The sequence below is a fragment of the Vombatus ursinus genome, unplaced genomic scaffold (genome assembly GCF_900497805.2).
Source record: "Vombatus ursinus unplaced genomic scaffold, bare-nosed wombat genome assembly UNPS02014798.1, whole genome shotgun sequence".
NCBI lineage: Eukaryota > Metazoa > Chordata > Mammalia > Diprotodontia > Vombatidae > Vombatus > Vombatus ursinus.
In genome coordinates, this window is record NW_020954576.1 from 50,078,136 (window position 1) to 50,103,514 (window position 25,379).

The following is a 25,379-nucleotide window of genomic DNA, read 5'->3' on the forward strand; positions in this document are numbered from 1 at the left end:
ACTTGCCATCTTGCCCCTTCCCTATCCAAATCTTTGGCCTCTGTTTCTCCATTTGTAAAATAAAGTTGCCCTTCTGAACTCTGGGAAGACCTTAGGGGAGTGAGCCAATTGAGTTGGAACAATGCTGACCTCCTCTATAATCCTCGGCTCCCCCCTCCTCTCCAGCCCCAATGTTATTCCTAAGAACCACCTAAGTCTTGGCAGGGAGTTCCCTGGCCAGCTCCCAAGCTAGTGAACAGAATCTTAGCATGGCAGCGTTTCAGATCTCAAGGGAGCTTGACTGATTATGAAAGATCCTAGAGAAACTGAGGCCCTGAGAAAAGGGGAGTGACTTGCCCAAGATCACACAGTTAGTAAATAGCAGAGCCAAGATTCTAACTCAAGTAAGTTAACTTCAGATCCAGGACATTTCCATGCTGTTTCTTACAGAAGCTATTCATGGTCCTCTAATTCATTCCAAGGATTTAACCCGGCTATCCTGAAACCCTGGCCATGTGCTTTTCCCATTGTATGACAGTGCTTCTTTGCAATGAGACTGTGAACCCTACCTTATCTCTCGAAACTCTAGGAGTTGTAGAATGGAGGTTAACAATCGCAGAGCTGCCATTTACCAGCTAAGTGGCCTTGGCTAAGTCGTGTCACAAGCTCATCGATTTAGGGCTGAAAAGGGGGCATTAGAGGATGTTAATCCAAGCCCTCACTGAGAAAGCTGAGACCCAAGCAGGTTGTGACTTAACCCAAGGCCACATAAGTGGTAAGTGGAGATGAGAGAAACTCTGAACCCAGGTTCTCTTTCCTCCGTGTCATGCTGTCCCTTGATCTCTCTGGGCCTCAGTTCTGATTTATAAAATAAAGAAGGATGTGCCGGATGATCTCTAAAGGTCTAAATTAACTTAAGTACATCCCAGTGCTCAAATAAGTGCTCAAATCAGCCTCCATCCATTTGAGGTTCAGAGGCAGGGTTTCCTCTACCCTCTTCCTGTATTTCCTCTCAACCCTGCCCATCCTTAGCTTGTGATGGAGGGAGGGAGGGAGAAGAGGAAGAGGAAATGCTGCCAGGACCCAGAGTATGGGTAGTCAGGCTAGACCACTCCCAAGGGAACAGTACTCGAGGGAGGTTGTAGGAAAAGTGGAACTCTTTTTAACAGATTTTCTTTTATACATACATATGTATATACAGTGTACATACATATACACCTGCCCACACATATACATACATAGGTATATATACACATATGTATATACACATGTATAGAGATATGTATATGTATATATGTACATGTATGTATATGTATGGGTGTGTATCTATCTCAGGTGGCACAGTAGATAGAGTGCCAGGCCTGGAGTCAGGAAGACTCATCTTCCTGAGTTTAAATCTGGCCTCGGACACTTCCTAGCTGTGTGACCCTGGGCAAGTTACTTCACCGTGTTTGCCTTAGTTTCCTCATCTGTAAAATGAGCTGGAGAAGGAAATGGCAAATCACTCCAGTATCTCTGCCAAAAAAACCCCAAATGGGGTCACGAAGAATCAGACATTACTGAAAATGACAAAACAAAATAGTTGATGTATATGTGTATATATATGTATGTATATATATATATATATATCACCCTATCTATATATCTCACTATCTTAATGTTTAATAATTCTGCTCTGGGTGTCCGTTCTGGGTGTATATTCTCATACGTCAGCTTGGTTGTGTTATTAAAGTCTAAGGGGTGTGTGTGTGTGTGTGTTGGTGATGGCTGCAAGTATCCTCTGGGCAGCGCACACAAGGGGGCGCCATTTTCAAACCTTGATCAGTCTCTGGTCCCAGCCCCATAGCTTCCATTTGCCGTAAGATAGAGTGGGAAGGAACTGCCTCTCTTTTTATTTGTAGATAAGAGCTCAGGCCTCAGAGAGGACAAGTGACTAGCCTAGGATCCCAGAAGCCTGTATCAGAGGCAGGATTTGAACCCAGGGCCTCTGACCCCAAACCCAGAGCTCTGGGGACTTCAGGGGTTTCTCTGAAAGGGGCACTGAGAAATGAAAGACTAGTAGCTTCAGTAAGACTTGTTTTTACTTCTCTTGGAAAACCATTTGGAAAAACATACATTGCCCTCCTGACTTACTCCATGAACCTAGGGATCATGTGTTTCAGGGTTTATAAAATTCTTTCTTCACAACCCCAAGAGGGAGGTGGTACTTGCATTATTGTTTCCATTTTACAGATGAGGAAACTGAGGATCACATGAAATGATTTGCTCGAGTATTTGTATCCCCAAGGACTTATTTATGTCCCCAGGACATAGGAAAGTGCCTGGCACATAGTAAGCATTTAATAAATGCTTTAATTAACTAGTAAATTTCAGAGTTGGGATTCGAACCTTCCTTCTACCGATTCCAAGTCCAGAGCTCTTAAGACTGTGCTAAGCTACCTGACACCCTCCCTAAGCTTACCCCACCTTGTAGTGCTAAGCCATAGACTGGAGTTGACAATTGCAAAATGATGCTGTTTTAATCAAACCTCTGATAATGAAGGAATGTTCATGGTAACATGAGGACCCATGATTCTGGGATCCCCTTGATTTCCTCCCTGATACTGGTCCCTGCTCCCTGTCTCCTGGCAGATATGCGGTGATCAGATTCAACCAATACTTCAAGGTGAAGCCTCAGGTGTCAGCCTTGGAGATGCCAAAGTGACCGGCCTCCTGCCCTGTCCGCCCAGCCAGACTTGCTCTCCTCAGGGCCCCTGCTTGGCTCTGGGGCCCATGACTAAAGGGCCAGAGCAAGAGAGGGATGCAGGTGGGGTCTCTCCGGTGGGGCAGTGAAGCCCATGCCCTGTGCCGCCGGCCCCAAATTAAAGCCGCCGTAGACCTCGCTCCCCCCCCCCCCCCCTCGCGTCTCCGCCCCCGGGGCTGGTGGGACCAGCTCAGGGCACCCTTCCCCTTCACCCTCCCTTTCCCAAACTTGGTGGGGGGGAGGGGAGTGCCTGCAGAGTACCAGGGATGACCAACCTTCTAGGACAGGGACCAAGGCAACCGATGGGAACCAGTGGGAAGCCCAGGAACCCTCCCAATATCACCCTACTCTCATGCCTCTTTGCCATCAGGGGTGCCTTATCTGTGTAATGGACCCTTCTCAGCTTGGGTAGAGCATCGAAAGGGCTCCTTTCCACCTCCAATGCCCGTAGATTTTCTAACTAACCCCCCCCCCCCCCTCTCCTATTTTTCCCAAGCAGAAAGTGATGAACTCCCTTTCCAGCAAGTAGCCCCACCCCAACACACCACGTGTACTGGTGTACATGGCTTGGATGAGTGGATCCAGGTTAGGAATGGCCCCCCATCAGCCTTAACGGATTCCCTGGCACTGCTTCCACTTTCACTTTCTCTAGGCCCCATTACTGGCTCCTAACCTCACCCCACCTCCAACCCAATTTCACTATTCCCCACTCAGGTCCTGGGGCCTGTGTTCTCTACCCTTTGGCCAGCTCCTGCTGCCTTGAGAAGGCCTAGTGACTAGAGTGCTGTCAACACACTTGGGATTGCCTGGGGGAATTATGGGGTGCTGTTAGCCAAAGCCTAGGTCAGTGGGTCTCACTGACCTTGATCCTTCCACCCACAGCCCCCCACCCCAAGATGCCTACCTAACCTTGTATTTCTCTTGCATACACTGGACCTGAATTAGAGGACTCTCTTACTCTGAGGGTCAGTCCTGGGCAGCAGGGAGAGAGGGGACATATCCCAAGAAGCAGAGGTCCCAGGAGAGCCAGGGAATGGGTGGGCCCCCTTGTTAGGACCTAGCCTGGACGTAGATAGGGATTGTCCTGACCTCCTGAGTTCCTTCACCAACCACCACTAGACCTTAGACGGCAATTAAATCTCTCCCCAGACTCCTTCCTGACCCCAGGGCTTCTTTGGGGTGGGGGGAACCCTTCTCAGCTCTGGCACATGAAACAAACTTTGAGATTCAAATTATTGTGGTTTTGTTCTCCATTAAAATGGCCACTTCTGGTTTCTGGTGCTGCTCACTCTTGGTCTGAGGGGTCATTTTGTTGGCATGGTTAGTTTGGGTCAGAGAAGGGCCATCATGGCTCTTGAGTTGTGGGGCTGCCAACTCAACTCACCTTTGGGTGGGGAGGGGAACACTGAGGGATACCTAAAAGTTTGGGGAATCATGAGTGCTGGTGGAGATCATGGCTTATTCTTATCATCAAAATATCATTTCACTCATCTATGCTGAGCCCAACCATCAGAGGGAAAGTCAAGCCAAGCCCTTATAGAACCAGTCTACCTCACTGGACTTACGTTGCTGGCAGAATGACTTAACCCACTCTACAGTGCTGAACCAGAGAGTGGAGTATCTCAGTTGACAAGGCTGGCTGCCATGAATATTTCATGTGGATTTGGTTAAATCTTTAATGGGGGAGGGAGAAGCCAGGCTTGATGCTGAGATCTAGGTGCATGATTAAAAATCTCAGAAGCTACAAGGAACTTGGAGATCATTCTGTCCAGTGGTTCTCAAAGCGCACAGGAGTGTGCTTGGGTTCTTCGGAGGCATGTCAGGAATTACACACACATGCATAAGTCTCCTGTAGCGTGCCAATCTGTTATAGTAAAAACCAATAATGGACTGTGAACACAAAAAGTGTGAGAACCATTAGTCTAATTGATAGGTGAGGATTGATACCTCCTCTATGGTATTGCTGGCAAGTGGTCGCTCAACTTTTTGTAATGGGAAACCTGATACCTCTGAGGCGGCCATTTCTGCTCTTGGCTATCCGAGAGAGAGCATTCCAAACTTCTGAGAGTTTGGAAATTTTTTCCTTACATGGAGTAAAACTCTGCCTCTTCACCACTTTCACGGATCATGCCCAGTTCTGTCTTCTGAGGCCAAGCAGAACAACTCTGATCCATCTGTGATGGAACAGGCCTTCAAGTGAAGATGACCATTGTATTCCGGAGTTTTCCCTAGGCCATAGCCTTAGTTTCTTCTTATGATGCTCCAGAATAGGATCTCAAAGCCTTCAACTACCCTTCTTCAACCCTCTTGAGCATTTTAGTGTCTTTCCTGAAAGACTGGTGGCCCTTCCACCAGGAAGGAAAGGGGCTCCCCCTGCAGCAGTGGAAATTGAGATGACATCTGGTGGCACTTCCAACCTGGCAGAAGGAGGAAGCCCTTGAGATGGGCAATCAGGGGATGGCAATGGTTGTCTGTCTCCCTTCTCAGAAGTGGCTCGCTTCCTCCTAGCTGTTCTGCCTGGTGACAGGGAGATGGACAGATGACCTCTGGATGGCCCTTCGGGCCCTGGAGTCCAGCCATCACTTTTTCTAGACACTTGGCTCCTCCTCCCTGAGGCCAGGAGGATAAGAGAGCTTGCAAGCTAAAGCAGGGGGCAGAGAAGCCTTCTCTCAGGGTGGCTCCCTTCCTACCGAGTTCTTGCCACCCTCCTCCACTGATGCTGCCCCCTTGGCCAAAAGTAGCTGCTTCTAGGACACCAGGAAGGTGCCACTCTCCCTCCCACCCCTTCCCCCAGGCAGCAGCAGCCACCTGTCTGGTGGACTCTGATTGTTTGGCTTCTTCATGTAAAAATACCAGGAGCACCATGGCAACTGCTGGTGACGTCACCCAGCAGCTGGGGCCTTCTTAAAGGTCACAGTGATTGGGGAGCAGCAGGACTCCAGTTCCCAAAAGGCAGCATTTCCTGGTACGAGCCCCAGCACTGAGGTCAAATAGATGCTTGTAGGGTCCGTAGGGGATTTAGATGAGCACCAAGGTGGTGCCAGAAATTCTCCCAATCCCTTACTTAGCCTGGCTGTGCCTTCCCCAGAACCAGTCAGTCAGATCCAAGCAGGCCATTAGTGGAGTGAGCATTGGCCTGGACATCCTTTTTCTCCAGGGCCTAGAAGCTATGCTGCTATCTCTGTTCCTACCAGAAGCCCACCTCCAACCACCTCCTACCTACTTCCAGCAGCTTCTCTTCCTGATTCCCAAGGGACCAACATTTCCAAGATAAGCAACATGGAGCAAGGGTTTGTGGTAGCAGCTAAGGCAAGTTTCCTCAGGATTACTCATCAAAGCCAAATACCACCTCCAGCAATGAAGGAGTTAACCATTTATGTAACTTGATGGACACTATTCCACTCCCTTCTTTGAGAGGGGAAAAGGAAAAAAAAAAGCATTCCTGGAATCAGCCTAGGAATCAGGCAGGTCCCAGGATGAGGGTACCCATTGGAGATGGAATGGATCCTACCCACCCAGTCTTGGAGCCTCATACCCTTTCATTCTATATCTCCCCCCACCCTCTACCCCCCACCAGTTTCTTCCTTCCAAATTAACCACATCCAGGTATAATAATAGCATTTATACAACTCTTGAAAACTTGCAAAACACTTTGAAAACATTGTCACAACAACCCCAGGAGAGGTAGAAGCTATTATTACCCCCATTTTTTACAGATGATGACACTGAGGCAGTCAGCCGTTAAGTGACTTCTTAGGATCACAGAGTGTCTACAGCTGGATTTGAACTCAGGTCTTCCTGGCTAGGTCCTGAGCTCTATCCAATGCACTACCTAGCTGGTTCTGGCTCCACTTAGCTGCCCAGGTCCAGGCTCTAGTTGTAGCCCAAATGTAGGAGGAACCCCAGAAGGATGTGAGTTAGCCATTGCTACTCTCTCTGGCTGGGATCCATGACTGAATTCCGGGAGACTTTCATCTCCCACCTCCCCCCATTCAGGGAGCCTATGTGGGTAAGGGAGTGGGCCCTGGGCACTGCTAAAGGGCTCTACTGTGTAGTAATTATACTGAAGCATTTAGGGTCATTTTTTCCATGAGGACACACCTGAGACTGAGCTAAAAGCTCGAATTTTAATAGGATTCAGTCCAAATAGTTATAGCCCCATTTGGACAACATTCCTACTTAAGGCTGTGGTGGGGTCAAGGTGAATCATTTCCCAGTAGGCCTCTGGCAGTTCACTCCTTAACATGGAGAGGCCAAAACAAGGGCTCAAATCCAGGTAAGCCTTGACTAATGAGCCCTGCCTTGCCCAGCCCCTCCCTCTCACTCTTTAGGGGACAGCTTCTCCTTACCTTGAGTCCATTCCCACATCTTTTAAGGCAGAGTAAGAGTGTGTGAAGAGGAACATGAGCCCCAAGTAGCTATAGAAAAGTGCGCACATGAATCAGCTGCTCACCCCCAGGGCTCCAGAACTCTCTAAGGGAATGACCAGTGAACTCGTGCCAAAGGGAGGCAAGTCTGGCATAAGACAGGGGCCGGGGTCAGTTTGAGAGGCTGGATGGGGAGTGGATCAAAGCAGGGCCCTAGTGGCAGAGGAGACAGAAGGCAAAAAGCAGGTACCTGTTTTGGGTCGGAGACCAGAGAGCCGGCAGCCAGCTTAATGGGGGATGGATGGAACCAGATCCAAGCAGCAATTTCCTATAAGGGCACCAGAGGGCGGAAATCGCAGCTGCTATTCTGATTTCCCTGGTTAAGAAGGCAAGACTTCAACCTTCTGTGCTGCCCAGGCTCAGGGCCACCCAGGGCCGCAAGTCAAGCAGGGAACCAAAGGAGGGGCGTTAAAGACAGACTCTGGCCATCCCCTCGCCTCCACCAGGCAACCACAGTTTGCAAAGGTGGTCAAGACCTTGGAGAACTTCCAGGCCAAGCCCGTCATTTTACAAAAACTGCCTCAGAGGGGAAAGCAGGCTGCCCACAATCACACAGTGGGTGGTAGAGCTGGGACTCACACCCAGGCTTCTCACTCTTTCCCCAACCACACCCCCCCCCCCAAACTCCTTAATGCAGGAACCAACTTCTTAGTGGTATAATTTTAGAACCTAGAAGGGAACTTATAAATCATCTAGTCTAGCCTCCCACCTAGAGTAGGCTCCTGCCCTTTATATTCCTGGAAGATGTAGTCACTATTTGAACACTTTCAGTGATGGAGAGCTCACTACCTAATGTGACTGATGATACCACTGTTGGGACAACTGTTAGGAACTGTTCCTTATATTAAACTGAAACCTTGTCTCCCTGTAACTTCCACCCCTCTGGTCCTGATTCTTTCTGGAGCTTCACAGGATAAATCCCTCTGCTTCCTGTTTGAAGGCAGTACTCATGCTCCTGGGGTAGCCAGGTGGAACAGTGGAAAGATAGCCAGGCCTAGAATCAGGAGGACCAAGTTCAAATCTAGCCTCAGACACTTCCTAGCTGTGTGACCCTGGGCGGGTCACTAAACCCTGCTTGCCTCAGTTTCCTGAGCTATAAAAAAGAGCTAGAGAAGGAAGTGCCAAACCACTCCAGTATCTCTGCTAACAAAACCCCAAATGGGGTCTCAGAGAATCGGTCATGACTGAAATGACTTAACAACAAACAACAATTCATGGTCCCCAAGTCTTTTCTTTCCCAAGCTAAACATCTCTAGTTCTTCCAAATGGTTCTCATTATAACCCAGTTCCTAGAGGCTTCCACCTAGCCCTGGATGTGCTGGTTCATCAATGTCTGTCTTGAAATATGGCGCTTAGAACTGAATACAAAATTCCAGCTGTGGAGCGCACAATGAGATGATTACTTTCCCAGTTCTGGACTCGTTCTTTCTTAATGAAGCCAAGATCACATTCATTTTTCTGGCTGCCACATCATACCATTGGCTCTTATTCAGTTTGCTATCAATTAATTCCCTAGGTCTTTTTTATATACCGTTAAGCCAATTACACCCCACTCTATATTTGTATAGTTTTTTTTTTTTTAACCCAAGTGCCCTAAGCATGTTGTAGAGGAAAGCACAATGGCCCTGGAATCATTGGTTCATAGTAGAAGCACTGAATCCAATCCCCTAGTCACTTGATAGGTGAGGAAACTGATGCCCAGACATTGGCTGAGGGACATGTAGCTTAGGAAGTGTGTGAAGTGAGATCTGAACCTGGGTCTTGCTGATTCCAAGTCCAGCACCATGTCCAGTAGTACTCAGCCTCTCAGGTCTCAAGAGATCTTAGTTCAAATGTTGCTTATGTGACTATGGGGCAGTCGTTATTTTCTTTGTTCCTTGTTTACTCATCTGTAAAACGAGTGACAGTGCTTTTATTACCCACCTAACCCAGTTGATGGGAGGAAAGTGTTTTGTAAACTTTCAGATGCTATAGAAATATAAATAATCCCAGTTAAATTTCATCTTGTTTCATTCTTCTAGGCTATCAATGCCTCCCAGTTCAGGCCATCTGAAAATCTGACAAATATGTCGTATGTGGTTTCATCTAAGTTAGTGATAATGATTTTGGACCAGGGAACTGGAGTATAGAACACTGTGGCACACCACTAGAGACATCCCTCCAGGTTGGCATTGATCCATTAATCCATGCTTTGCAGTCATTCAACCAGCTATAAATCAACCCATCCATCCAGCACCCTCCCACCCTGCTTTGCCATTTTAACTGCAAGATTCCCACTCCCATCCAATGACCATTAACTCTCCTGTGACCCAGTAAGCATAAACTCTCAGGTCTATATCAGAACATAAAAATGTTAAGAGCAAGGAGAGACTTTAGAACTCATAGGACCATTAACTTAAGGCTTGAGAAGGATTTTATAAACAGGTGGTTGAATCTAAACTCTTCATTTTACAGATTAGGAAACTGTGACCCAGATAAGTGACTTGACCAAGGTCACAAAGCTAGTGCTTAGGAGTAGCAAGGCAGGGAATAGAACCAGGTGTCCTGAATTTCAGCTCTTTCTATATACAATTTGCTCCTGATCTAGGTGTCCTCTGGAGTGAACTCTGGTGGTAGTAGTGGTTCGGTCGGGGAATATTTGCCTTTGCTTTATAGGAACTGGTTTTGTTATGCTAATACTCTGAAGGTTCTTTTCCCTGGGTCACTACTAATCTTAAAATTCTGGTGAACTGTCACCAGGTCACCCTTGGTGCCTGCGTTTGGTTTCCCCAAGGATGACCCTCATTTTTCCCATTCCGTATCTGTGCCAGGGCAAGGATCCAAAATGTTCTCTCTTTATTGTGCCAACCGGAAAAAAAAAATCCCCAGATTGTAAACAGGTCAGGAGAAATATACAGGTTAAGTTGCTCATCATCTTATTAACAAAATAAAGCCCTGTCTATGTTTACAGTTGTAAAAAAGGAATAACTCTGGAGAGAGATGGGGACTTAGGAAAGGGGCTGAGGTGGGGAATGGGGGTGGATGGGACAAAGGGTAGGCTTGGTTTCCACATCTGTCCCAGCTGGATTGAGTCCCCTCCTCCTGACCCCAGAGCTCTCTCCCTGCCCCCTCAGTGTTCCTCTCCAATGGGATGTGACTTTCTTGGGGGTGGAAATAAATAAATAAAATGAGAGACTGATCATGGGCAAAGTCAAGTCCCCTAGCCAAGGGGTGGGGTCAATGGCAAGGGGGTGGAGGGTGAGGGTGGAGAAAGAAATAGGGAAGGACAGTAGCCAAGGGAAAGAAGGGTAGGGAAAGGGCAACTGAGACTCCTCATCTCCCCCCCCAAATAAACAAAGTGACTCACACACATACATATCCTTCCCTCCCAGGGCCAGCAGGGCCAGACAGTTCTGGAAGCAGCCTTGGCCACCTTGGGCAATCTTTGATGCCCATCATTCCAACCTTGTCCAAACTGACCTTGTCTATCAGACAGGGCCAAGACTAGATGACGCAGGTAGTCAGTCTCTCCTAGCACCTGCCTTTCTGGCCTCAGCCACTTTTCTCAGATCCCAGCTTCCAGGGCACTGGAAAAGGTCCCATTTCCCTCCCCCCACTCCCCTCTGCTGGGAACCAGGGCCTAAGTTGGGCAGCCTAGGGCTAGGGGGCCGGGTAGCCCCTTGGAGAGGCTGTGTTCTCAGGCGTCTCAGAGCTAAAAATGGCTCCGTGGGAATTGACTGGCAGTCAGTGAACAGGAGAGGGAGGAGGTCAGGGTGGCTGACAGCTCCAGTCACTGAGACCCAAAGACACACAGAGATGTCCAGACATGGACGGTGGCTCCAGAAGGGTAGGGGCATCCTGCCAGGGAGGAGCGAATCGATAAGGAAACAGACCCAGGACAGAGAGACAGAAACACAAAAAAAGAAAGAGAACCTGAGACCCACAGAGAGCTACAGAAAGGGAGAGAGTCTAATGATGCTCACTGACAAGAGAGATCCAGAGTCAGAAAAGTCAGAGACGCACAGAAAGAAGCCTCCCCTCAGGAATCCTGAGACACAGGAATCCCCTGGAATGGGGACATAGCAGCCACATGTGCACGCGAGCATGCGCACACGCACACACACACACACACACCCCTACACTAATACATCCACTCAGATACACACACAGGCTGGATACACCAAGACAGACAGTCTAGTGGAAAGGAATGAGGGGATGAAGAAGTCAAGGGAAAAGGCAGAGGGACGAGAGACTCACACCCAGCCTGGGCTCAGTCACACCAAGCACACGTAGACTCTGGGAAGAGACCTATGGGGGCTGGGAAAGAAAGCCCTGCAGGAAGCTGATGTAGAATGAATGAGGAGGTATGCTACCCCAGACGTGGGGTATGAATAGAGTGGAGGGTAGGGAGCAGATGGATCAAATGGACACGCAAAATATACACCACCCTCCTGGCTGATCAAGGGAGATGAGAAAAGAGGGTATGGGGAGGGGGCTGCAGCAACCAGGACCCCAAACAGGGAGGGAGTAGAGGGCGCTAGTCATACAATAAGCTCCTTGGTATGAATATCAGGGGACTTGTGGCATTACTTGGTTGATGATAGGAAGCTGGGCCAGACTATGAAGCTTCCCTTTTCTAGGAACTCAGGTGCCCCCCTGTTTCCTAAAGTCCACACCAATTCCATTGCTCTGAAGCCCCTGAAGAGAGAGGATGCCTACTTCCAGGCCAAACATCCTAGAGTAGGATTCAACCTTTCCTGATCCCATTTCCCCTGCATAGATGTATGTACATATGCACAGCTGTGCCCATTTCCCGGACACATCCCTGTCAAGGTACCTACACAGTCGAAGTCTGCTGGTGGTGCTTGATAGGGCCAGGGGACAAGCCCTTGTTAGCCTCCTCCCTCCCCCTTTAAAGATATGACTGGGGGGAGCAAGAGGGCATGAGCCCCTGAGCCCCGCTCAGTCTGTAAGCACCACCAACTCTCCATCACTTTTCTCCTCAACTTCGGAATCTTCGTCCTCGCTGTACCGGAACATCTCCCCATCGGCCACAGAGTGCCCGTCCTCGGCTCCCTCGCTCTCCTCTTTAAGGCTTCGGGTGTTGACAATGATAGGCATGCTGGGGTCCAGGCTCCGGGGCACATAGTGCTCCAGAAGGGGTTGTGCCAGCGGCATGCCGGGTGCCCTGGGATACAGGACATCTGGGGAGCTCATCTGCATCTGATTGCCTGGTGGGCTGGGGAGCAGGAGGAAAAATGGGGGTATTAGTGTTGCTCCCCCAAACTGCACAGATACACCCTGATCTCCCTACTCCCAATCACAGTCCCAATCCTACAGTCTCTCCCAGATCCTATAGAGCTGGGAGAACCAAAAACATTGGAAAGATGTATGTCTCCAATTCCATGATGCTCACTAAGGTGGGGAAATGAGATGGAGGACAAGGGCATAGACATGAATGTGCATGTTGTCAATTCTCCCTCCTTCCCCACCCCCAACTACACACACACACTCCATAGGATCAGAAATCTAGCTTTGAAAGGGCCCTTGGAGGTTACCTAACCCAACCCCTTTGGTTCAATGAGGAAACTGAGCCCTGGGAAGTTAAGTCACTTGCCCAGTCATACAGATAGTAAAGCATTAAAGGTAGGATTGAAGTCATCCCCTCTTGACTTCAAAAGCAGTGTTCTTTCTACCATGGATTCCTATATAAGACTCAAGATTTCTAAGCTCACTACTGCCTGATCTTTTGAATAGCCGAACCTAAGAGCAGTCATATATGAACAGGAAGAGGAGGGTTGGCTACATAGCTACTCACATGCTTATGTCTATGCAGTCATACATTAATGGGGCTACCTCACTTTTACATCATACTTACGTTCTCCAAGAGTTGTGTGAATCCATTTTAGTAGTCGAATCATATTTCAAATGTGCCAAAGCATTTCTACTTAAAGGAACCATAGTGAGAAATCCTTTGTAAAAGGAAGACTCTCTAAGGGCCACCGTCACCCCAAAGTCATATTATTTGGCAGATTAATATGTTTGTATTTGATTCTGCTCCAGAGGATGTGGCCGTGCACGGTCAATCCCTGTGTGTCTGCCACATATCTGTACACTAACACACAGTCAGATGGAAAGGCAAATGACACAATCAGGTTATAGTTAACCATGTACTGTCATCCAGACTCACAGTGACATATGTACAGTCACAGATGAGCAGGGGTCTGCGGGAGCCAGTTCTAACCAGCCTTTAGCTCTTGAGAGCTGATGGTTAAATTTTCAGTGTATTTACACTTCAGAAATCAGCAAATGCTCCAAAACAGGGCTTGATTTATTGTTTTGTTGATTGTATATACTTGGAAATAATGGAGAAAATATTAATGTAGATTAATTTTTAAATGTGTCATGCATACTTTTTTTTGGCGGGGGGAGGGAGGGAGAGCCAGTTGTTAAACATTTACGAGCACATGTCAGACATAGTCACATGTAGCATGACACCGTGGCAAGGTCTGGAAAGGAACCTTGAAGGTCACTTAGTCCAGTCCTTTCATTTTACTTTTTTTTTGTAAATAGTATTTTATTTTTTTCAATTCCGTAAAGATGGTTTTCAACATTCATTTTTATAAGATTTTAAGTTCCAAATTTTTGTCCCTCCCTCCTTTCCTTCCCCCCTCCCTAAGACAGCAAGCAATCTGATATAGGTTATACATGTGCAATCATGGAAACATATTTCCACATTAGTCATGTTGTGAAAGAAGGAACAGAACAAAAGGGAAAAGCCACAAAAAAAAAAAGTGAAAATAATATGCTTCGATCTGCATTCAGACTCCATAGTTCTTTCTCTAGATGTGGACAGCATTTTCCGTCATGAGTCTTTTGAAATTGTCTTGGATCATTGTATGCTGAGAAGAGCTAAGTTGATCATACCAACCCCTTCATTTTATAAATGAGGAAACTGAAACCTTGTTTTTCCTGGCCCTGGAGTAAGAGGACCTGGGTTTGAATCCTCATTCTTCAATTTATAACCCAGGCAAATTACTTCCTCTTTCTGGGCCTCAGTTTACCCAAATGGAAAATTAGGGGAGTGAACTAGGTAATCCTGAAGGTTTCTTTTAGCTAGCTAGGACCTTGATGACCCTTTCAGCTTGAAATCTGTGGGCCAGTTCCCCAGTCAGCCCGCCCCATTTACACCTGCTCAGACACGGTAGAGCTGGCAATCCCATTTCCTTCTTTCCTGGATCACCCAGCAGGCCAGAGAGGGGAAGGAATTAGGGGGAAGAGATGCAGAAAGCTCACGGGATAACGTAATTCTGCCTCGCGTCCTGGCGTCGGTTCCTCATCAGAGCCTTGTACTCTCCTACTCGTAGCCGCTTGCCCTCCACGATGCACGTACGCTTGGGCCGAGGCTTGTATTTATAGTCAGGATACTTCTCCAGGTGCTGGCGGCTCAGCCGTGCCTGTTCCTCATAGTACGGCTGCTTTTCCTGGTTTGTCATGGACTTCCAGCGGGAACCTAGCACCCGGATCCTGGTATCAGTCCCAGCAGCCCAGTCTAAGCCCAGCCCTGACCCCACCCTCCTACCCCATCCCCCCACACACTGCAGGTGGATAGAGTCCAATGGGGGGCAGCTAGGTGGGGCAGTGGAGTGTGGGGCCTGGAGTCAGGAATACTCAAGTTCCTGAGGTCAAATTCAGCCTCAGACATTTATTAGCTGTGACCCTGGGCAAGTCACTTAACCCTGTTTGCCTCAGTTTCCACATCTATAAAAGAGAGAAGGAAATAGCAAACCACTCTAGTATCTTTGCCAAGAAAACTCCAAATGGGGTCATTAAGAGTCGGACACAACTGAACAACTACAATAACAACATAGTCCAGTGACGGACTTCCACAGTCATACTGGATTCTCTGTGGGCACCTGAATAGAAGTAATAAGAGGTGCCCAGCTAGAAGGGCCAGTGCCCACCCCATGACAAACTAGGCTGAAACCTCATCAATAAGGCTTCTATGTGAAATGAGCACATACATACAAAGACTGGTTTGGGCAAGGGCTGGTCACATCAACCTCAATGTAGGGGATAGTGGCATTGTCTCATGGGATATTCAGGGTACCTATCCATGAATGCTATTGGTAGTTAAGGTTTAGGTAGGTGCTCTTATTATTCTCATTTAAAGATGAGGAAACTGAGGCTTGAGAGACGTAAAGTGATTTGCCCAAGGTCCTACTGTTGAGTGAGGTCTAAGGCTGGATTTGAACACAGCACTTTCTGAGTCCAAATCCAGCGCTCTCTATCCACTGTACCATCTACCTGCCTCATTTGGGCATCTTTCCTACACAAATGAATATCTCATACACTCTGCCAGATCCCACCAGAGTCAACAAATCCCCTTTCGAAGTGAAACTTGTCTAGGTCAGGCCCCCAAATTTGGTGCATCCAGCAAACAAAACAACTATTAGGAAGGAAGCCCATGCTCCCCACCAGGCACTGCCCATCCCCATTCCACTGCTCACCAAGAATCTTGCTGATGCTGGAGTTATGCATGTCAGGACAGGCCTGGAGGATCTTTCGCCGTTCATCCTTGGCCCACACCATGAAGGCATTCATGGGCCTCTTAATGTGATTGTTGTTCCGGGACTCGGGGAAGTGTCGGGAACCTAGTAGGGGGTGGGGTGGGATAGAAACAAGAGATGCTCTACCTTTGCATGCCCAGAAAAGGGGGTGGAGAGAGATGGGGGGGTGGGAAGGGGAATGGGCTGCTTGAAGAGAAAGTGGTTTCCCTGTCACTGGAGGACTTTGAGTGGAGATTGGAGGGTGACCAGTCAGGGATATTGGAGAGGGAATAGTCCCACTCAGGAAGGGCTGGTCCAATCCCTGATATCTCTTCCAACTCCCAAAGTGCATATTTCTAAAGGGTCCCCTTGCGTTTTCTTTTAACTAAGTAATTTGGGGGAGACAGACTCCCCACCCTCATCTCCCCCATGACCAGGACTCTGGCCATGGGTAAGATCAACAGGGACTCAAAAGTCTTGAGGTTTTGGTCTTTAAGAGCCCCAAGCGTGGCAGTATAGGAGGAGAGGGCGAAAAGAGAGACAATGAATCAAAAATGATTGGGTTAGGGAGGACACGCACAACATGTTGTTAAGATCCACAGACATCAGAGACAGAGGGGAGAACGCTGAGATGACAGAAAAGGAGAGAAACAAAGAAACCTCCAGCAGACGGACAGAGACAACAGAAACAGTGGAGATACAGAGATGGCGCCAATCCCAGACCCACCCTCTGCTGCCTTTACATCCCAGGCATCATCTGGGCACTCCACCAGGAAATGACCGGGGATGAGAACTCCCCAATCCCCTGGGAACCTGGGGGACCATACCATCCATGTCACAGCTCAGCATGGTCTCATCTAGCTGGTGCCCACAGCTCTCCTCCAGCCGATCCTTGGCTGGGGATGACTCCAGGTTGATGAGGTCCTGGGGTGCAGAGAGGGTACAGTGGGAACATTGCCATTGCTTCAGCAATTCCCCCACTACTTCCAACCCTTAAGACCCTGTCTCATTCCCTGCCAGAACCTTTTACCTTCTTCTGTTGACTTCCTCCCAGGGATAGAGACTAGACCTGTGATTTTATTGGTATAGGGAACTCCCAGATCAGGAAACCACCTTGATCTTAGTCATCAACCTCTCAGCAAGTAATGGGTGTTGAGATTACCCAAGGCAGAGAGAAGGTATATAACTTGTCCAAGGTCACCAATAAAGGTAAGAGAGGCCATTTCTCTATACACTACGTCACTCTGTTTTTCTTCTTAATTATCCTTTAATCCTCAAGTCAAAATAGTCAAGTACCTGCACCCAGCTGATCCCTGTGCTATTCTGTGTGCCCTGGGAGCCAGAAATCCTTACCTTCCTGTAAGAGGCATTAGGAGAGCTCTCAATGGGTCCACTGTGGCCATGCAGCAGCTGTCGGGCATCCTGGATTGCTTTGGTGATTGCATCGCCCTCACCGAGAAAGCCTTCAGTGGGGGAAAAGAGAGGAGAGCAGAGTTGAGATCAGCAAACATCAAACTTTCCTTTAGAGAAGCAAGCCTCCTTCTTTAGCCTTTCCACATTCTCCTCTCCCTAGCCTTGGAAATTCTCCCCTGCCAGGATATAGGGACATCTGGGACTCTTCCAGCATGGGTAATGGCATCCTATGGAGAGGGTGGTCTTGATGACATAGAGACTCAGGGAATGTCAAGTCAATTTTGCAGGTAAAAAAACTGAAACCCAGAAAAAACAAAATGACTTGGCCAAGATCACACAATTACTAACATCAATCACTAAATATCACAATGAATATTATTAAATATCTAATAATACGGAATGATTTATTATCAGATAACAATAGTTGATAAGAGTGCAAAAATAGCTAACCTTTATACAGTGCATATAAGGTTTCAAATCACTTTATACATTTTTATTACCATTTAGTGTTTATAACAGTTAGCAGAGTTCAAGTCTACTTCCTGCCAGGCCAGTGTACTTTCTCTTGTGTTATCGTACTTTCAGTCCCTGGGATATGGGAGAGATGAGAAGGTGGCAAGTAGGGTGAATGAAGAGGTAGGTGTGTTTAGGCAGAGGGCATACCTAGGGGTAGACTGGGTGGGCTGGCCTGGAGGTCCCGGGTGGGAGCCCCATGGTTGGCTGGGAGGGGACCACAGGTGCTTATCTTCAGGTTGGGGGAGCTGGAGGTGTTGGGCAGCTCCGGACCTTTGGGCTTGGCAGTCAAGTTCAGAGGCTGTGAAGACTCCTGGGGGAAACCGAGACAGAAACAGAGAGGAAGGGAGTGAATAACCCAGAGACAGACAGAAATCTGGCTAGGGAGAGACATATCGACATCAAAAGAAGGACAGATTCGGATATACAGACAGAAAGACAGTGAGATGGGCATAGAGTAACACAGAGACAGAGATGGATAGCACATGAGAGCTAACATGTCTGCGCCTAAAGGCGGAGCTGTCAGAAGAGTGTAGACAGTAAGGTTAAGGGATTCAAACATAAATACGTGACTATAGCTGATTGAATCTTCCCAATTTTGTTATTCCCCTCTCGTAGCACTTTGCATTGCCTCCCACACACCCACCTCCCAAAAGAGAGCACAAGGACTCCTGGGAGCAGGAAATGAGCCAATGTCCCCATCCCTAGTGTCTTACCAGGGAGCACCAGGAAATGCCTGGGGTCCAGGCCAGCTTCCTCTCTGGCTGTTGCCATTCTATCTGGGCCCAGGAGTCAAGGAGGGTGGGGGGATAGAGTGGCCGGAGTGAATCTCTCTCCCACCCTGTCCCTTCCCCAGTCCCAGGCTGGGTGTCCTAGTACCTGGAGAGGGTGATGGGTAGAGACGGCCCCAGGCCTCTTCACAGCAGGGGTAGGGGGGCTGTGCAGGAGCTGCAGCGGGTACTCCACTGTGGAAAAGGCGGCAAGGAGAAAAGTCCTGGATGAGCATAGAACAGCAGAGACCCTGCTTGACGAGGCACGTTGGCGGTCAGGATGGACGGACGGACAGACAGCTTTCGTCTCCAGCTTGGCATTAGCAGCTCTCCCCCCCCAGTATCTGATAAGCCAGCTAGGTCTACCCACTAACCTTCTCAGGATTCTGATGGTGACAGACACACACCACTCTTACATACCCACATACAAACATACAAGCTCTGGGCAACATTCTAAACACCCAAGCCCTTCCCAAGTTTATGCATTCACCCCTTCAGCACACGTTTCTTGAGTGTGCAATACACTGAAGGGGATACAAAGGGAAAATACGACATGGCCCCTGCCCTCCTGGAGCTTACAGTCTACTTGGGGACACAAGACACGTACCTAATCAACAGTAACACAAAGCAGCAAGTAACAAGGGCCATAAGTGGGGCAAACCAAGAGCTGCTGAACACAGAGGAATGAGGGAGCCAGAAGATCTCTTCTAAAGTCCTGTCTCGTTCTAGATCCTACAACTCTGACTTCTGGTTGGGAACATCAGAGGAGGCTGCAAAGGTATGACCATTTGAGATGGGTCTCGAAGGCATATAGCGTTCTAACGGTAGGAGATGGAATCAGTGGACATTTCATACAACAAGACCAAAGAGTGTGACTCTTCCAGGAAGACTTCCCCGAGTGATCCAGCTGGGTTTCACCTTACCCAGCGTCTCCCCCGGCAGCTGGCCATTATATTATTTATACCATACTTGTTTGCCCTTGCTGATGAACTGCCATGTAAAAATATTTTTTCAGCTATTTCATGGGTGGGTGCTATATATAGGAGTGCTATAATAATAGTTGGGACTTCTACAGCTCTTTTTAAACAAGTTTGATTGTTTATTTTTTGAGACTAGGTCTCCCTATCCTGGCCAGGCTGGAAGGAGAGCTGCCATTCACAGGTTATGTCCTGCTGCTGACTGGTATAGCAACTTTGAATTGTACTGTTTTTTGGACCTGTCTGGTTCACCCTAACTATGGTAGCCTCTCTGACCCGGGGAGTTCACCATATTGGTGCAGGACTTGCAAGGACCCCAGATCTGGCTCTAGCCCCACTGTAGCTCAGAACTCTTGAACTCAGTAATCCACCAGCCTGAGCCTCCCCACTAATAGCGCCTATAGGAATGTGCTGCCACACTCAGCTTTTTAAAATTGGAAAAGCATTTCACACATATTATCCTGCTTGAGCCTCATGGTACCCCTGTGAGGCAGGTACTACAGGTTTTACCATCTTATTTTACAATTGAGGAAACTGAGTCTCAGAGAGCAAAAGTAACCTGCTCTTGGTCACACAGGTAGTATCAGAGGCAGGATTTGAACCCACTCCTGACCCACACATCTAGCCCTCTACTGTACTCTACAGCCTCCAGCCTATAGTCTTCTAAATCATAGTATAATAATAATAGTTAACATTTATATAACTCCTACTATGTGCTGAGCACTATGCTAAGCACTTTACAATTCTTATCCCATTTCATCCTCACAAAAATCCTCAGAGGTAAGTGCTGTTATTATCCCCATTTTACAAATCAGGAAACTGAGGCAACTAGAGTTTAAGTGACTTGCCCAGGGGCATACAGCTGGGGAGTATTTGAGGCAGGTTTAAACTCAAGTCTTCCTGACTCCAGGCTCAGCACTCTGTCCACTGCGCCACTCGTTAAAGGCTGGATTTAATAATTCCATTGTTGGGAATATATCCTAAGAGTGTATCCCAAAGTCAAAGCCAACCAAAAAGAGTTATCTGTACAAATATTTTTATAGCAGCAATATATGTAATTGCACAAAATCAAAAACCATGACCAAGCTCTAGAAGCAACCCAAATGTCCAACAATTGGGCATCGATTAAAGAAATTGTGGTATATTATTGTAACAGAATAATACAATTAAAGCTGACAAGTATGAAGAATATCAAAAAAATCTGTAAAACTTGTATGAATAATGCAAAGTAAAAAGAACAGGTTGTAGTATACACTCACTACCTACCACAGGAGGACAAGCAAATGTGAATGAATAGACAAAGAATCCTCATGTTAAGAGTGAGGGGAGGCAAACAGCTCGCAATAGTTCATATTGAGAGGAACTCATTTCAATGTAAATAGTTGCTAAGCAAGTTTGATCGGTTGCACTTCAATGTCAAGTTTATAAAAAAGTTTTCTTTAAAAAAAAAAAGCAGAGCCTATCATTCTCTGTATCTCACTCCAAAATGCCAAGTATGGAACTAGGCAAACAGTAGCTTTCAATTAGAGTCACTGACCAGCTGACCCACACTCAGGGCCGAAAAGAAATTAGGCAACAGGCCAGCGGGAATTCTAATCAACTCTCCCTCTGCCCAGCAGCTGGGTCTGCCCTCTCTCTGCTCTGCCTTTCCCTTTCTTCCTTTATGGGCTGTATATATATGTATACACTAGTAGGTGGGACAGGGGTGAAGGCAGATTTGAGGAAATGAAGTTATGGATTACTATTTTGAGTTCTTAACCTACAAGGGGACAGTTGTGGACATTGGTATGGCTAGCGTAGCAGCTAAAGATGAGAAAGAAGGGGAAATGATGTGCTTGGAGATTTTGGAGAGAGGAGTTCAGTCTTTTTTTCAGTCGTGGCCTCATTTGGGGTTTTCTTGGTAAAGATATTGGAATGGTTTGCCATTTCCTTCTCCCTGAGGCAGAGTTAAGGGACTTGCCCAGGGTCACACAGCTAGGAAGTGTCTGAGGATGGATTTGAACTCAAGATGACTCCAGGCCTGGCATTCTACCCACTGCGCCACCTAGCTGCCCAGAAACAGAAGTTCAGATTGGATCAAATCCTCAAGTTGGCCTTAATGGCCCCAGAAGACAGGGGAGAAAACAACTCCTCCTTACATTTGTGAAGCAATTGATGGCAATAGACCATAAGTCTATGGATTTAGAGGTAGACGGGACCTCATCCAGTCCAACATCATCTCATGTTACTGATGAAGCTCAGGTCTGGGGGAAATTAAGTCACTCGCCTGTGGTCATACAGGTAAGTGTCAGAGGTGGGATTTGAACCCAGGTCCTCTAGCTCTGGAGCTGACCTTCTTTCCACCATATCATGCTGCTTCTTATTGAACTCTTTCCTATATAGTTTCCACAGCATTTTTGGGAAAGGGCACTGGAGTCGGAGGGGATTCTAATTCCAGGTCTTCTATTCATCTGCTTGAGTAAGTCAATTCTTGTCTGAGTCTCTGTTTACTCCTCTATAAAATGGGGATAATATCTGCTCTGATTAAATTGAAATCATGTAGATATTAATGTAGACTGTTAACTCCTTCAGAACAGTGATTACATCTTACTATTCCCTAGTGCAGTGCTTTGTACATAGTAGGTGCTCAGTAACGTTTGTTGGATGAATGAATGACCTCATTGGGTTCTCTCCACTCCCACTGTAAAGTATATAGGGAAATATTTATCCTGACTATTGGACAGACGAGGAAAATGAGACCCCAGGAGACTAAGGAATGTAGTACTGCATACGTCAATGGCTGTGGCAGGAACGGGACCAACGTCTCCAGATTTCCAGCGCTGCCTCCAGAGATCCTGTCCATTTCAGAACCAACCATGGTTCTGAGACTCCCCGCCTTCCCAATAGAATGCCCCACTTACCTGGTTTACAAGGGATGGGCTGAATAGGTAGTGCCAGTTGGGAGTCAGCGGTGACAGGCATGGGCTGATGGCTGGGAGGGAACGCGGGGATCATGACATAAGGCATGTTGACCTGCTGAAGGGAGAGAGACCCCCCCATGTGAGCTTCCCAGATATGGCAACTCCAGGCCACACCTAGGAAGCATCTGAACCTATGGATGGAGGGCAAAGCATTCAATGCTTTTACTTCTAGCCAGTCAAGGGGACGCCTGCTTTTTTTCTGGCTTTCTCCATGTCTAGAGTTCTATGAATGCCCAATTCCTATAATGGAAATCAAACTATAGATCATATATTTAGAGCTAGGAGGGAGCTTAGAGACCATCTTCTCCATCCCTTCATTTTACAGATGAGGAAACTGAGGCTTAGAGGGGTGAAATGACTTGACAGAAGTGGGATTTGAACCAAGAAACTCTTGACTCTAAATCCATGCTTTTTCCACTATACCATGCCTTAGGAAGTATTTACCCCAAACCTCTCTCCAGAGAAAGAGAAAGAAAAAAGAAGTGAGGGAAGCTGGAGAAAATGAGAATATTAGAGCCAGAAGGGACTTTAGAAATCACCTAATCCAATCACCTCATCTCACAGATGAGGAAATAGAGTTCCAAAGGTTAGGTGATGTGCACAAGGTTCCATGGCTACTGTAGAGCAGAATTGGGATTCTGGCCCAAGGTTGGTTGGTTGGTTTGGGACCAAGCTGATCTTTCCATTATACTACATGGGGACACTAGGGACCCCGATTGTTGTCTTGACTATGGACTTCTCCAGTTTCACTTACTTCACCATCCCAGCACCATTCCCCCAGAGAAGCTCCCTCTCCACCTGCAATGATGAGCTGAGTGTGGAGCAGGGAGATGGCTAGCAGAACATCTTGTTGTGGAAGAGTCTCTGAAGACAGTCAATTTAGAGGATCATAGCTTTAGAGCTGGAAGGGGCCTTAAAGACCATGGAGTCCAACTCCTTCATTTTCCCGGTGAGGAAGCCAAGGGCTGGCAAGGCTGTGCCTTGTTCATGATCACCCTGCTAGTGTCAAAGGCAGAATCTGAACCTTGGTCTTTCTATCCATGACACCATGCCTGTAAGCCTCCCTTCCCTCCCACCTTTCCCCCAAGCCTCCCAACCCTCCTCTCCCAGTGCTGCCACAACCCTGCCCCTCTCTTTACCTGGATCTGCTGCTGGAGGAGGTTGATCTTGTGCTGCTGCTGAATGAGTTGCTGCTGCTGCTTTGCTATCTGGTTACAAGAAGGGGTGGAGAGGACAGAACAGGGCCATGCCCGATTAATCCTTGAGTGCCCACGACCTTTGTCTAAGTGGAATGTCCCAGTCCTACAGAATGGCCACTCTGTAACTTGGCCCTGTCTGTGCCTGGGGCAAACCACAGAACCTCCAAGGAAACCTGGTCCCAGGTAGAGTCTGTAGAGTCAAGGGGAGGGAAATACAGGCAGTAATTCAAGTTTCAACATCTATTCTCTTCTTGAATGGATAGAATCCATTCAAAAAATGAAAAAGAAGAGGAATGGGAGTGAAGTGGTCACTAAATCTCACCTATTCCTACCATTACCTGAACAAAAACCAATAAAGCAATACATTAGACAATGGGCTGCTTGAAGACCTCCAGGGAGGAGGAACTCATTGCCTTCGCGGGCAGCCCATTCCAATTTTGGGGAGAGCCTTTTTTTTTTTTTGGAAGGCAATCAGGGTTAAGTGACTTGCCCAGGGTTGCACAGTTAGTAAGTGTCTGAGGTCAGATTTGAACTCAGGTCTTCCTGACTCCAGGGTCAGTGCTCTATCCACTGTGCCATCTAGATGCCCTGAGAGCTCTTAATTGTTAGGAAGATTTTTTTTTCTTATATCAAACCTAAATCTTTTTTTTTAAAGCAGTATTTCCCCCTCAATTACATGTCAAGACAATTTTTAGCATTCATTTTTACAAGATTTTGAGTTCCAAATTTTTCTCTTCCCCTCCCCTCTTCCAAAAATGGTAGCCAATTTGATATAGGTTATACATGTGCTATCATGTAAAACATATTTCCATATTAGTCCCAGTTGTGAAAGAATAAACAGATCAAAAAGAAAAAAACACACAAAAAAGAATAAAGTAAGTGAAAAAATATGCTTTGATCTGCATTCAGAATCCATCAGTTCTTTATCTGGATGTGGATAGCATTTTTCTTTGTGAGTCCTTTGCACCACTGTGTTGCAAAGAAGAACAGAATCATTCATAGTTGGTCATCACACAATGTTTCTAATACTGTGTACAATGTTTTCCTGGTTCTGCTCATTTCACTTTGCATCATTCATACAGATCTTTCCAGGTTTTTCTGAAATCTGCCTGTTTATCATTTCTCATTGCACAACAGTATTCATTACATTCATATACCATAGCTTGTTTAGCCATTCCCCAATCAATGGTCATCCCCTCAGTTTCCAATATTTTGCCACAACGAAAAGGGCTGATATAAATATTTTTGCACACGTAGGCCCTTTTCCCTTTTTTTGATTTCTTTGAGATACAGCTATATCTTTTTTTTTTTTTGCAACTTCCTTTCATCATACCTAATTCTGTCCTCTGGGGCCAAGCAGAGTAAATCTGTTCTACATGGCAGCCCTTCAAATACTTGAAGGCAGCTATCATAGTCCGAACACCCTTAAGTAATCTCTTCTCAAGGGTAAATTAACATCTCTGATTCCCTTAACTCTCACAGAGCAATGATTTCTAGTCCCTTGACCAACTTGATTGTTCTGCTTTGGACAATTTTAAGTTTATCAATGTCCAACCTAAAATACGGCAGCAAAAACTGAACACAATACTGCAGATGCAGTCTGACCAGAGCAGAATACAGTGGGACTAGTAATGCCCTAATTCTGAACACAACACCTCTCTTAAGGCTGCCTAAGATTGCATTAGCTTTCTTTGGCTGTCACTTGACTCAGCTGACTCATGTTGAGCCCATCATTCACTAACCTCCCCCCCCAACCTAGCCATATCTTCCCCATCTTGTACTTATGAAGTTGATTTTTTTTTAACACAAGTATAACCCAATTAAATGTCACCTTATTAGATTCATCCTAATATTCTAGCCTGTCTAATCT

At 47.0% G+C, this 25,379-nt stretch overlaps 2 protein-coding genes across 8 annotated transcripts in view; one reads left to right on the forward strand and one right to left on the reverse strand.

Annotated features, from left to right (window-relative positions):
- Positions 1–2,887, forward strand: part of ETNK2 (ethanolamine kinase 2) — a 30,054-nt gene extending 27,167 nt beyond the window's left edge. The window contains exon 8 of the mRNA XM_027870686.1: positions 2,611–2,887. Within this exon, the coding sequence (XP_027726487.1) occupies positions 2,611–2,683 (73 nt within the window). The 3' untranslated portion in view covers positions 2,684–2,887. The remainder of the gene's footprint in view (positions 1–2,610) is intronic.
- Positions 2,888–9,969: 7,082 nt separating this feature from the next.
- The window catches only part of SOX13 (SRY-box 13), a 93,404-nt gene continuing 77,994 nt past the window's right edge, over positions 9,970–25,379 (reverse strand). For 6 of the 7 annotated variants that reach the window (XM_027871676.1, XM_027871679.1, XM_027871678.1 and 3 more), the window contains 9 exons: positions 23,450–23,518; positions 22,251–22,365; positions 18,483–18,568; positions 17,754–17,916; positions 17,031–17,140; positions 16,505–16,601; positions 15,639–15,782; positions 14,425–14,641; positions 9,970–12,367 (listed from right to left, as the gene is read on the reverse strand). In XM_027871676.1, coding sequence (XP_027727477.1) covers positions 12,091–12,367; positions 14,425–14,641; positions 15,639–15,782; positions 16,505–16,601; positions 17,031–17,140; positions 17,754–17,916; positions 18,483–18,568; positions 22,251–22,365; positions 23,450–23,518 — 1,278 coding nt within the window. In that variant the 3' untranslated portion in view covers positions 9,970–12,090. The remainder of the gene's footprint in view (positions 12,368–14,424; positions 14,642–15,638; positions 15,783–16,504; positions 16,602–17,030; positions 17,141–17,753; positions 17,917–18,482; positions 18,569–22,250; positions 22,366–23,449; positions 23,519–25,379) is intronic. The other variant, XM_027871680.1, reaches the window with a different exon arrangement.